This window comes from Gossypium raimondii, chromosome 11 (genome assembly GCF_025698545.1).
Source record: "Gossypium raimondii isolate GPD5lz chromosome 11, ASM2569854v1, whole genome shotgun sequence".
NCBI lineage: Eukaryota > Viridiplantae > Streptophyta > Magnoliopsida > Malvales > Malvaceae > Gossypium > Gossypium raimondii.
Genome location: NC_068575.1, coordinates 29598118 through 29612391, shown reverse-complemented (window position 1 = coordinate 29612391; position 14274 = coordinate 29598118). Strand labels below are relative to the sequence as shown.

At 35.0% G+C, this 14274-nt stretch overlaps 1 protein-coding gene across 1 annotated transcript; it reads left to right on the top strand.

The window, feature by feature from the left end:
- The first annotated feature begins 2205 nt into the window (after window positions 1-2205).
- LOC128034773 (uncharacterized) lies at window positions 2206-4303 on the top strand. The gene is made up of 3 exons (XM_052623613.1): window positions 2206-3079; window positions 3531-3936; window positions 4129-4303. Exons 1-3 carry the CDS (start codon window positions 2206-2208, stop codon window positions 4301-4303), a joined length of 1455 nt encoding a protein of 484 aa, XP_052479573.1.
- The last annotated feature ends 9971 nt before the right edge of the window (window positions 4304-14274 follow it).

The following is a 14274-nucleotide window of genomic DNA, read 5'->3' as shown; positions in this document are numbered from 1 at the left end:
GTTTGGGATTTTAGGAAATTGTGCCCTAACGTATTGAGTTGCGATTTCTTCATAAATTTTAAACAATTAGATATTTTCTTAAACTTTATTACACGAGTTTTCTAGACTAACTCATCTTGAAGAGAATAAAATGTTGTGCCCTAACGCATTGGGTGTGATATTTTTCTTTTTCAAAATGAGAAAGTCTTAATAAATAATTTAATTAAGGATCGCATTTTTTTTAACTTTCAACTTTAAGGCATTAATTAATAAGTACCAATTTTTGGGCGTTACGAGGGTGCTAATCATTCCTCGTACGTAACCGACTCCCGAATCTGTTTTTCTAAAACTCGTAGACCAAAACTATTTTTTTAGGTGATCCAATCACACCTCAATAAAATATTGGTGGCGACTCCCAAATTTTTTTCTTTTTTAAAAGTCGACAACTAAATTTTTGTTTTTTTTCAAAATTAAAAATGGTTTCGACAGCTTGGCGACTCCACTGGGGACATTTTTAAAAAAAATAAGAGAGTCGAGCCACAAAGTTGATTAATTCTTGTCTTATGGTCGAGAAAATATTTTTAAAAAAAATTCATGATATCCTTTTGCATTCATTATTTTCTTACTTAATTGATTTAAATATTGTTTGCATTACACATTACATGAGTCGAATGATTTTACCCTTCTAAGTGGGAGTGAGAAACTATTCCTTCGTGAGGTTTTCACCTCCGTATAGGATAGTGGATCGCTTTCGGAATACATCGGTACCTATGCCTTCGTGAGATTATCATCTCCGTATAGTCATAGGAAAAATGTGTTCCCCTGAACTGAACTTGATCTATATGAGTCTATAATGGGTGAAGATCAAAGAATCTGCTGGTTCGGGTACCTTTACTTTAGAGCCAAACCGCATATAATGAGTCTTAGGAGCTTGCCTTAGGTAGAACCACACTAAACCCTAGTAGATGTCCTAATAGACATTTTACTCTTCCTTGATTATATGTTTATATTTGATACTGGCTTTTGTGTTTTATTTTGATTGCATGACATGGCATTTCATCATAAAAACCGTCAGTTCATATTCAGTTGCTAGATAGAAAGCTTGTCATGGAAAAAGGGTTTCTTGATAAAGTGGAGGACAATGCGGCTGTCTGAACTTGGTCTGAGGCTATACAACGAGAGAAAGGAGATAGTTTGGCTGACGGGTATGTATCGAAATTATGGGATTTTACGCGTATCAGGGTAACTCAAAACAACTTGCAAGAGTAGAGGGAAATCTGGGGTCAGTGGAATGACGAGGTTAGACAGCTATTTTATAATAATTATGGGGATTTCCCTTATTTACTTGATGTAAAGGTAGAAAATCATTTGTTTCGAGCCCTCACCCAGTTTTAGAACCCTGCTTATAGCTGCTTCACATTTGGGAGGGTCGATTTAGTGCCTACGATAGAAGAATATATGGTGTTACTTCGATGTTCAAAGTTTCAAGTAGACAAAATTTACTCAAAAGCTGTAAATGTGCCAACCTTTTCGAAAAAGTTGATGTGTATAATGGGGATTAGTGAGCAGTGGGTAGCTGCACGGATTAAGCAAAAGGGAGATAGCAAGTGCATTCCCTGGAAGAGTTTGAAGGATGCAATTCTACGCACCCAGACGTGAGGAAGAGAGTGGATGTCTTTGCTTTGAGTATATACGATTTAGTTGTCTTCCCTAAAGCTTTGGGACATGTTGATGAAGTAATCACTGACTTATTTGACCCTCTTGATAAGAGGGTTACATCGGTTTTGGCAATTTTGACAGAAACCTTTAGGTCATTGAGTGCGTGCTGGAAAGTGGGAGAGCGTAGATTTATTGGATGTGCACAGCTCCTACTCGCGTGGTTTCACAGTCACTTTTGGATGGTTGATAAGGTTTCGTATCAGGTTTTCTCAGAAAATTATTCACCACTAAATGAGATTGTAGCCACACCAAGAAGAGACGACATCTAGGAGGAGAAGTGGATAGCAATTCTACAGAATCTTCAAGAGGAGGACATCGAGTGGAGAGCCCTTTGGTTGTTTCCAGATGAGATCTTGTATAAATGTGGTAAGTTCGATTGGGTTCCTCTGCTGGGAATTTGGGGAGCAGTTGGATATGCCCCACTGTTGGTGCTACGGCAGTATAGGTCAAGGCAATTTATACCGGCGACCCAATGAATAGCTAATTGTGAATTTTCATACAAGGATGATGGTTACAAAAAAAAAGATTCAAGAGATATCTAGTGCATGGAAACAGAATCGTCGAATGAAGAGGTTAGCTGTGGGTCCGATGATAACTCCTGGGTATAGTGAATGGTGGGTTAAGAGAATCAATGATAATACACCCAAGTCAAGTCCAGAAAATAGCCAGACAATAGAAGAGCATTTGCGGATTATTCCTTCTGAGTTGGAGATCATAAAGCAAGACTTTGAAAGGAAGAATGCAGATTTAGAAAATAGGATAGAGCAAATGGAGGAAGAGAAGATGAACTTGAGGTTAGACATAGATGTTCAAAAGCTTGAAAATGAGAAATTAAGAAAAGGGAAAGACAGGGTTAAAGAAGAGCTGGGTAGTTTAAAGACGGATTATAAAAAGTTACTTCTATCAATTAGAACCGCTGGGCTAGGAAAAACTTCAGAACAATGGCGAACAGAAATTCGAGAGGAAAAGAACAAGGTCGATATATGGGAACAGAAATTTCAGGAGGTTCAGACACGAAATGAAACTTTAGAGAAGAGCTTATCAGAAAGCCAAAAGGAAAAGGGCGAGTTAAAGGATAGGGTAATCGAATTGGAAAGATCTCTTCATCTGTACCGAAATCAGAATTCTGCAATAGAGTTGAGAACAAGCTTGAGCAAGATCGAGGAAATGAAGAAAAGAATAGACGAGTTAGAAGCGGCAATGCAAAATTGTGAGATCCGGATCAAGTACTTAGAAGCAAATGAAAGTCGTAATAATAAACAGCTTCACTACTTTCAGAATCAAGTTAGGAACAGAGATCATATCATGGAGGAGGCTGTGGTCCAGATTCGAGAAGTAACTGATCACATACAGTCTTTAGCAGTGCAGGCTGACATACTGAGTGTGAAGTATGAATTAGAATCAGATCGGGGGCAAGAGTTAGCTTTGTTACTTAGGAATATTAGAATTCTGAGTAATAGGGCAAAGCTTTATTTGTAATTCACTTTATGTAAAGAAATTTGCTTTCTAGTAAAGTTTTCTTAAATGGAATTGAATCAAAATTGACGCCGTTTTTGCATTCATTTCATGCATTACATGATATCATAGCATTAAAGTCCACTAAAAGATTTTAATTGATATAAATCATTCCTCAGTTAATCTGGAAACTAACCAACCCACCACACACCGCTAGGGTACTCGATCAAAGACTAGAGAAATGGACCAAAGGTTGGAGAAATTAGAGCGAATGCAAATGCAGATGCAGGAGCAACTGACCAAATTTCAACAGGAAATGAGAGGTCAGGTGCTAGAATTACAGAGAACTATGATGAGGCAGTTCAACCGATGGCTAGCTAGAGAGTTAAAAGAAGTGAAAGACTCGATGGTCCACTTTGAGGAGGATGATGAAGACCCTGTTTATCCCTCAGATTTTACCCCGATAAATGTCCAGCCAGATATGCGTCCACAAGGGGCACCCCTTACTATCAAATCTCAACAATATCAGACGGATACCTTAGCACCAATGACTCGCTCGATAGGCTCAAGATCCAATCTGAGGAACAATCTAGCCAATCCTATTGCTCTTGATAATCCAGCAGAAATAAAACAGGCGAGGGTAGAGTACCCAGATACTATAAAGGCCCCAAAGAGGAAGGGGAATAAGGGAGATAATGCAGGCAGATATAGCAAGGGCCACTCAAAACCAATCACTGTGGGCCGACGAAAGACAGAAACCACTAGCCATCAGAGCCCTTTAAAGTGAGAATCTTACACGAAGGAAAATACAGAAAGGCCTCAGTTCACGTCTATACCGATGTCATATAGCGAGCTATATCAATGCCTATTTAATACACATGTGGTGTCCCCTTTCTACCAGAAACCAATGTTGCCTCCATTTCCTAAATGGTATAACGCAAATGCTCAGTGTGAATACCATGCAGGAATTGCGAGGCACTCGATAGAAAATTGCACTGCATTCAAAAAGATAGTGGAAAGACTCATTAATATAGGCATTATCAAGTTCGATAAGGCCTCCAGTGCAGAAAATCCACTACCCAACCACATTGACAATAGGGTGAATGCAATATATGAGAAGTTGGGAAGTGTTCACATCAATGACATATAGGGAAACACAAATGAAAGGGGGACATTGTTAGATATCCGCCCTTATAAATCTGGGAGTGTTCTAAGTAATCGAACTGCGGAAGAAATCCATGTAATTTTTAGAGCTTATTTAGAGTAATGTTCAGAACATTTTTGTTGTTTTTAGCCTAAAAATGATAGAAATTACTTTGTGAAATAGGCTCATGTCTGAACGTCATTATTCTAATAAATACATCTTTGCATTCATTTTTGAGACAATATTTTTCCATTCTTTTTGAAATAATTATTCTTTCATTCTTTTGGATTTTCTTCCACAACACCGTTTCCTTTATAATTATATTGTATAGATAGTTATTCATAAATACATTCTTTTGTATATTCTTTTATATTGGGTCTCCAGATATCAATAACATGAGTGACGCTGCTACAGGCTCAGAATTTCCTTTTGATTGAGGCATGTGTTTAGAGGGATTTCATGACTTTGAAGATGACATAGATTGTAGCCTATTTTCGGACTTGTTAAGGATGGTAGAACAAGTCGAGAAAAGAATCTTACCCTACAAAGAATCATTGGGATACATGACTTCTCCTTATATGGGGCATGAAGGTCATACTGTCGATCTCGCCAAAAGAATCTGACGGTCATTGATTCATCTTTGTGATCGTCAGTTACTTTACTAAATGAATGGAAGCTGCTTCATATGCCAATGTCACAAAGTCGACAATTAGCAAATTCGTGAAAAATAATATGTCAGTATGGAATGCCAAAAGGATCATATCTGACAATGTACTAAATTTGAACAGTGGCACAATATCAAAAGTTTGCAGTCTGTTCACGATTAATGCCATATCGCCAAAAAAAAAGATGGCACGGAAAAAAACTCTACCGGGGCAATGCCTTTCTCTTGGGCCCATCGCGGTTTTGCCTATTGAAGACAAAATTCTTTCTCTCTGAGTTTTTGAATCCAATTCCGATTTAAGAGGAATGTTCAAAGTTGTCCATCATGATCAAATGCGCCAAAAGTAAACGATGCAAGTTCACAAAAAAGGTCTGTCCTAGAAAATTCCTTGAGAGGGACTTGGTATTGAAAAGGATCCTTCCCATACAAAAAGAACTTCATCCCAAGTTGGGAAGGACCTTATGTGAAGGCCTTATTTGGAAAAGCGTCGATTTTGATCAAAAAGGATAACAAGGACATGCCTAATCCTATGAGTTCAGATTCAATCAAAAATATTTCAAAATATAAAAAATATATATATAGCAAAAAAAAGGGAGAAAGAAAATGGAGAGGCCAAGGTGAAAACCCTCAAAGGGCGCCTTGAGACCAAAGAGGATTTGAGTCGAAAACCCGAAAAGGGCAGCTCAAATATTGATCAGAATTGAGCATGAGGTGATCATAGCAGTTCAAATTTTGATTAGATTGGGGCATATGATGATCTTGAAGCAACAGGAAAGGGTTGAAAACATCTTGGGACATCGACAGAGTATTGAAGATCTCCTAAACACATGTCAAACTCAAAAAGTTTGTACAGAGAAGCTCAAGCTGCGATATCTGGGGCACCCAATTTTTTATACTATTGAATTTGTTGTTCTTGGAATACTTCATTCTTTTTCAAGATACATATTCCCAATCAATTTCTTTGTTTACTATTTTTGATAATCTATTCCTTTCGAGCTATGCTCAGAACCAATTGTATTCTCATCCATTGTTATGACCTTTTTTACAAGCATGTTGCATTGGAATAATAATTAATGGACTGATAAAACTTTCACAATGGAGGTTTTGCATATTACTCTAGAAGTTTCTAAATAATATAGGAGTCTGAAACAAGACTATTATTTAGAACACACCAAGTTTAAAGGTTGAAATGTCTAAGAAGGAAAAGTCTAAATTAAGAATATCCTATCGGATTTTGCTGTCCAAATATTGATTAAACAAAATGACAAGATGTCGTGTTGGTGACAAGTCTTTAATGAACAAATAAGCAATGATCGTCGAGTGATAAAAAGAGGTTTTCTCGGAGAAGAGAATCTTTCATTTATGCATAGGTATGACACCCTGTGAATGGTGTAAAGAATTTCACATTCTATAAATTGTATAGTAAAGGATTGAGAAAAGGCTAGATCTTTCTGCCCTTGAGTATCAGTGGGAGGAAGATGGTACGAATTTTATGTCCCAGTGGATTGAATCTTGAGGATTATAGTGGGGGCAATCTGTAAGTATTTCTTTGGAAATACCAATCTAATAAAATGGCGTTCTGACGTGTCGACGTTAAAGCCTTAATGAACAGCGAGCAATGACAACCTAAGTATTAAAAAGGATCATTCTAAAAAAAAACAACAACAACTCTGCATTCATGCAAACATCATTCATACACGTCTAGTTAGGAGCATTTGAATCATTCTGATCATGACATCCTAATCTCTAGGCATAATTAGGTTCATAAAATGTATTATACAGGTCATATTCCCTAGAGAAAAGATTATTGAAGATAGCAGATCTTGCCTTCTTGTACCGGTAGCGAAGCAGATAAAAGACACCAGCCTTGCCTCCCTGGGTTGCAGCGGATCAGGTTGAAAATAGTAGATCTTGCCTTCCTGTACTGACAGCAAAGCAATTCGAAGACACCAGTCTTGCCTCCCTAGGTTGCAGTGGAGCAAACTAAAGATAGCAGATCTTGCCTTCCTGTACCGACAACGAAGCAGATCAAAGAAACCAGCATTGCCTCCCTGGGTTGCAGCAGAGCAGGCAGATCTTGCCTTCCTGTACTGACAGCGAAGCATATCAAAAACACCAGTCTTGCCTCCCTAGGTTGCAGTGGAGCAGACTGAAGACACTAGCCTTGACTCCCTGAGTTACAGCGGAGTAGGTTAAAAATAGCAGATCTTGCCTTCCTGTACCGGCAGCGAAGCATATCAAAGATACCAGCCTTGCCTCCCTGGGTTGGAGCGGAGGAGGTTGAAAATTGTAGATCTTATCTCCCTAAGCTGTAGTGGAGTAGATCGAAGACACTAGCCTTGCCCCCGTCGGTGGCAGCGGAGTAGGTTAAAGATAGCAGATCTTGCCTTCCTGTACTAACAGTGAAGCAGATTGAAGACACCAGCCTTGCCTCCCTAAGTTGCAGCGGAGCAGGTTGAAAATTACATATCTTATCTCCCTAAGCAGTAGTGGAGCAGATCGAAGATGGCATATCTTATCTCCCTGAGGTTGCAGTGGAGCAGATTAAAGCTGATAATCCTATCTCCCTGAGGTAATAGCGGAGCGGATTAAAATAACAGATCTTATCTCTCTGAAGTTGAAATAGAGTAGATCGCATCAAATTCATCTTTAAGTTGCAACAGATTAAGTTGAAGCTATAAGTCTTATCTCTTTGACACTGCAGTGGAGTAGATTGAAGCACTAGCTCCCATACCTCTGAAGATGCAGTAGGAAGGAGTGAGGTTACTTGAAGCAGAACAGTACCAAAACCCAACACGACCGGGCAAAATTTGGCAGTTTTAAAGTCTTTGCTCCGTTCCCGTTACACGATAACGAGCAAAGAGGGGCAGCTGTAATACCTAAATTTTACCCGGCCTACATGAAGTAAATAAAACAGCCCAGAATACATGGCCCATTTTAAAACAAGGGCCCAAATTACAGTTGGCCTATATGGCCCGGACCCAAAACAAGACAGAGGCCCAGTGTTTCCAGCACAAGGGAAACCCTAGATAGTTTTCCACATTCGCGCCGCAGCTGAAGCCCCTGCACGAGCCGCATCCCTGATCGTACCTGCACAACAAGGAAAGAAGCAAAGCAGATATGGAAAGAAAATCTCAAAATCAAATCAAGCAGATATTGGAAGATTTCTTTTTTATTTTATTTCTTTCTTTTCTTCTTGTTTCACGATTGCTATAAAAGCGATCTTAACATATTGTAATAGGGATCGAAAAGAAAGAAATCAATAAAAAACAAGTATTTTTCACAACAAAAAAAAACAGAGAAGTGCAATACGGAGAGCAAACATCGATCAAAAGGTTGATATTCACCATTTCCATCTACTGTTATTTATTTATTTTATCTACTTACAAATAAAACAAATAAAAAAAAGGAAAAGCAACCTTTTTTATTTTTGGAACGAAGGGGGGGATGATATCAAAACCTATTAAAAAAATAGAGAATTAAATAGCAATTTGAAGGTTTCTTTTTCTTTTTTTCCTCGATTTCTTTCCCTTTTCTTTTGTTTTCCTTTGTTCTTTTCTTCGCAAATCAAAGAGAAATAAAGGAAAAAGGAGGAGTTTTGGGAAGAAACGGCGCACGCAGGAGAGAAATAACTTAGGTTTTTTTATTTAGGTTTTAAGTGACCTTTATGTAGCATACAAAGCTTGCCGTTTGGAGCCAACATTTTCCTTTGATGGTCTATTTACGCGTTTGATCCCCCTTGTTTTTCAAAATGTGTTTAAACATTTTTTTTATTTCTTTGGAATTTAAGCACATGTTTTACTTTTGTTTCAATTTAGTCCTCTATTTGTTATTAGTTATTTATTATTAAATTAATTATTTTTACATTCTTATTGTATTAATCGTTATTATTATATTATATATTATTATTATTGTACCTACATATATACACGCATATGTCTTTTATAATATATATATGTATATATTTTAAATGTCTTAAATACATATATTATTATTATTCTATTTGCATAACTTTTATATACATATATATACACTTTTATTTTTTACATTGATAAATATGTATATACGTATGTTTTCTTATATTATTCTTCATAAATTTTTTATATATTTTTAAAATTTATTAATTTCAATATATGTAATTATTATTATTTATTTTTATATATATGTAATTATCTTTTTATAATCTATATATATGTATATAATTATTATTTTTATATAGTACATGTATATATTTATATATTTTTCTAATGAATATTTTTATCTTTATATATATATATATACGCGTATATATCTATGTTTTATTTTCAAAATGCTTAAATACATACTTATATTTTTAACGATATTTTATAATTTATATATATATATATTTATATATTTTTCTTTATTGTATTATGTATTTTTTGTATAAATTTTATAATTCAAAATTTTATATGTAAATCACGTGTTTGTTTGTTTTTCCTCCATAATTTCAATGTATATGCTATGTGTCTCTTATTCTTTATGTTTTTTGTTTATTTCAATCATTTGTTTATCAATTTATGTTTTCATATTTTATTATTATTATTTTGCTCATTTATTTGATATTTTGCTTGTCATTATTTTTATTTATTTATTTATTTATTCATATTATTTCTATGCAATTGTTAGGTTTATTATTGATATTTGTTTGAGAGGCATTTATTCATACATTCAACATAACATTACGGCGTCTTTTTACTCGAATCTAAAAATGGAATTTTTCAAAATAGAGATAATACTCGTATTTAGGATTTTCGAGAAGATTAAGCTCTAACGATTTGGGTTCCGATTTTCTTCGTTAAATCTAACAATCGAGAATTGATCTTTAATCAAACAAAATAAAATTTGTCATTGGGGATTCAATATGTTGTGTCCTAACATATTGAATGTGACACGTTGATTTCTTGAGACAAGGATATTTTAAGAAAAATAAAGGAAATATTGAATGTTTGGGATTTTAGGAAATTGTGTCCTAACGTATTGAGCTGCGATTTCTTCATAAATTTTAAACAATTAGATATTTTCTTAAACTTTATTACACGAGTTTTCTGGACTAACTCATCTTGAAGAGAATAAAATGTTGTGCCCTAACGCATTGGGTGTGATATTTTTCTTTTTCAAAATGAGAAAGTCTTAATAAATAATTCAATTAAGGATCGTATTTTTTTTAACTCTCGACTTTAAGGCATTAATTAATCAATTTGGTACCAAGTTTTAGGCGTTACGAGGGTGCTAATCCTTCCTCGTACGTAACCGACTCCCGAATCCATTTTTCTAAAACTCGTAGACCAAAGCTATTTTTTTAGGTGATCCAACCACACTTCAATAAAAGATTGGTGGTGACTCCCAATTTTTTTGTTTTTTTTTCAAAATTAAAAATGGTTTCGACACAACTGTTTGTATTCTGCTAGGATAATCGAATTATCTGTATGATTTATTGATGGATCCATATATTTGAGAACTTTATTGTTGATATACTTTGTAATACTAAACTTTGGTGTTTGATACTATGAGTTGTAAGTCGTTTATATATCATGCCAGAATTATGTGTAGATATGATTATTCCAAGTTATATGTTCCAAAACCAGCCTTTGTATTACACTTGTTCAAGAGTTATCTTTTCTTTTTCGATTGTATCTTTCTTTGCTTGAGGACAAGCAATGACTCAAGTGTGGGGGAGTTTGATCTGCTTCAATTCGTTGTAGTAGATTAAACTAGTTTTTGTAGTTAAGGAGATTGAATATAAATAATCTTATTATATTTTATTTAGTTTTTATATCTTAGTTTCAATTTAATAACAAGTGTGATTTGAGTTGGTTTTATGACCTTAGGGGCTAAAGTAGGCCTAAGGGAAGACTAACGTGTTTAGAAAGTGTGTAAGATACCATTTGGAGGCATGAGAACTGGAGACTAGTTGTCATATTGCAACATGGAGGTTTGACGTCGCAACATCATGAGCAAGAATCTAAAATACCAAGTGTCCCTTTAGTGTTGCAACAAAGCTAGTGGATGTCGCAACACACCTTTGAAGTTGAGCCTGAGCCATGTAAGTTGAATTCTATGTTGTGACATAGCTAGTGGATGTTATGATATGGACCATAAACGTGAAAGCATTAAGAGTTGAGGGCATTTTGCCTGGACAATGTATTTTAACGTAATAACATTAGTTGAACTAGGGCTAAGGATGACGACCAACCCAAACATTATAAATTGGCTCAATAAACACTAGAGTGATCATCTTTTCTGTCACTTAGACTTTTCTTTTCAGTTTCATTTTATTTTTTTAGATTCTTTTGTACTTAGGGTTGATTTTTAATTTATATTTATTTATGTTCTTCAGAGAATTTGATTTGTGGATTCAAGGCAATCCATTTGTGAATTTTGACGTTTCATTCAAATACAAGTCATGATTCTTCTTAAAATTTTAATCTTGATTTGTTCTTTATGTTTATGTACTTTATCAAATTTATATTGTTTATGAGATCCATGAGGAACTAATCGTCTTATGGGAGACAAGCAAGTGGACGTGTGATTAATTAACTTCTATGTATGATTTTCTTAATAAATTAATTATTTCAAATAGGAAGAACTTAAACCCCAGGCCAGACAACCGTAGAAAGTCATTGAGGTGGGAATTAATCCAAAACTGGTATTGCCTATCCGTAAACCCATTACCCCGATCTAGTCTGGACTGTGAGGTCTAGATAGAAGTAGTTATTGTCGACTCATTAATTTAGTGGAAGATTAAGAGACCCTTCTTGTAAGATCCTTTGATTGGGCTTAAAATTTTTGCCCTCGCAAGTGAGGATTCTCTAGTGCTTCAGCAAGCTAGGGGTTCGCCAAGATTTAGTTGAGCTTTGAGTCCACCAAAAGTGTATCAGGAAAGAGTTCACCAATGTTTTAGCATAACAGTATGCGCCAAAGGACATTGTAAGGGGTAACTAGAATTATTGCATATGTGAATTCTGTAAGAATTATCTATTTAAGTAATTTGTTTGTTTGTTTATATTGCAAACCAATCAAACCTTCCACCAACAAGGATAAAGGAAAGCCAAGCTTGTTTAGTTTCTCAATTTTTTGATAAGTAATTTCGATCGTCATAAGTATGTTCACTATGATAATTTTTAGTATGAATGTCATCTTGTGTGTGAACTGTGATGGTTTTCAAGTACTTTGTTTTTAAACGAAGTTCGAAAAGTAAGTTTTTGACAAAACTCTATTTTCAATTTCTGAAACTCTTTTTTCAAAACATGTTTTTAAGTTGTGTTTGAAATATATGTTTTATGAGAGCTCCTAAATGAGCTGATGTTTTTAAGTATGTTTTTTAGAATGATTTTATAAACTGTGTTTTTACGAGCTTTTGTGTGAGCTCTTTACAAGTGTTTTCAAGCAAGCAAGCTCTCTGGGATAAGTAAGCTCCTTATGCAGGCTCTCTATGATAAGTCTTATGTGTGTGCTCCTTTACGAGCTATGTTAGGTATATTGGTATACCAAAGGATTATGAGTACTCACTTCTTCGTTTTTGTGATTATGGTTGTTGTGGCCCTGGACATGTGAAAAGATAAGGGAATGTCGAGCTATGCTCCATTCACTGGGACATCTTGGTATGCAGGGGAGTGTACCGCCTTGTGTTGCACTTATGGGACATGTTATAAGGCCTCTTTGATTCATTCTGAGGCATTATAAAGACATCCGCATATCCAAGAAGACTAAGATAAGTGTGGGCTTGAACATATCTTATGTTCCTCAGCCATCTTGATAAGTGTGTTAAGTGTGAGAACATATTTCATGTTTCGCAGCCATTCCGATAAGTATGTAGCATGACTCCATGATGTATAAGTTTTGTTTTAAAGAAAGCATAAGCTAAGTTTTTAAGCCTAATTTTCAATAACACATGTGAAACTATTTTACAAACTTATGTTTTTGACAGGATTTGCGAACTAGGTCTTGGAACCTCACCCGTGAACCCACACGCGAAATGATTTTAAGACTAATATTTCTTTATGTTTTTATATTTTTTTTCTAAAAGCATACCTTGTTGATTCCTGATTATTCATTAAGCTCACAATGAACTCATTCACTCCTCTCTTACTTCACAGGTAAGTAGGTTGCTAATAGCAATGGTGAGGTAGATGACTTGGCGAGGCTCACTCCTAACTAGATACTGAGGAACCTGGGAAAGTAGGTCATGTGGTTTATTTTGTAAGGGCTTTAGAATTATTACGTATTGATTTTGTTATCCAAATAGTTCCTTTTAAGTTTTAATTATTCTGTTTTGCAAACTATGACTTAGAATATTTGATTATCTTTTGTTATGAATAAAATCGATGTTTTTCATGCATGAGTGTTATGTTGATTTACTATTAGAATTTACGAGTCAAATTTCTTACTAAGTATAATTTTTAGCGATATCTGTATGTTTACGATTCCAAAATTTTGCATAACCCTGATTTAGTAAAACCCATGCATGCATAGAAACCCTATTAGAGTATAAAACCCTTGCGAAGCCTGTTTGTACGCGAATTGTTGTAATGTAAAATTAAAGTTTTAAATGAATGAATGATTTAATTTGTATTGTGAGCTTGTAAGAGCATACCTAGTCTAAGTTGCTATTTGTAAAACTCATTTGTTTTCTGAACTTGTACTTTCTGTGTGTGGACTCATGTTTAATGCTACTAACTAAGCTTATGTTATTCAAAGTATGTGAACACTTAAGTCTTTCTATTGTTTGACATGTAAACCTTTCCTTTGATGTTTTGTAAGCTCTCATGTTTACATTTTGTGTATGCTAATAATTCCACTGTAGTGTTTTTATTTAACGCATTATTGTCTCAAGTAAGTGGTGTTGGAGGTTAGGTTTGGATTTAATGGATAGTCACTTTGGTGACTAATGTAGCTCGCTAGATTCTGGTTGAACCTATTCGGCCAGGTTTGTGTTGTTACAGTATTAGGGTAACAACTAGTTTATTGAATAGAAACTCGAAATAGGAATTAGTTATGACCACCGAAGTGAGCTAGTCACCATGCTTAGATTTGGTTGAGTTTACATATGGAATGAAGAAAATGTGCAAATATACACAATCGTAACAAGTAATAAAATGATAAGTGTATCGAGTTGTCGTCTCCACAGAGACTATTAAGCAATTCTTTGTGAAAAGTTAGAATTTATACAATTTGACTTAAGCAAGATAAAATAAGTGAATTAACTATCCTAAATTAATAAAAAATATATAATTATGGAATTAAAATGACACGTAAATGCAAGTCTTGAAGAGTTTATCACAATTTAGAATAT

Excerpts from the sequence above, each read along its gene's own strand:
- LOC128034773 (XM_052623613.1), top strand. The coding sequence starts at position 2,206 with ATGGTTACAAAAAAAAAGATTCAAGAGATATCTAGTGCATGGAAACAG. Across the intron at positions 3,080-3,530 it reads AGTGCAGGCTGACATACTGA|CTAGAGAGTTAAAAGAAGTG; the intron begins GTGTGAAGTATG and ends ACCGATGGCTAG. Across the intron at positions 3,937-4,128 it reads AGCCATCAGAGCCCTTTAAA|GCACTCGATAGAAAATTGCA; the intron begins GTGAGAATCTTA and ends AGGAATTGCGAG.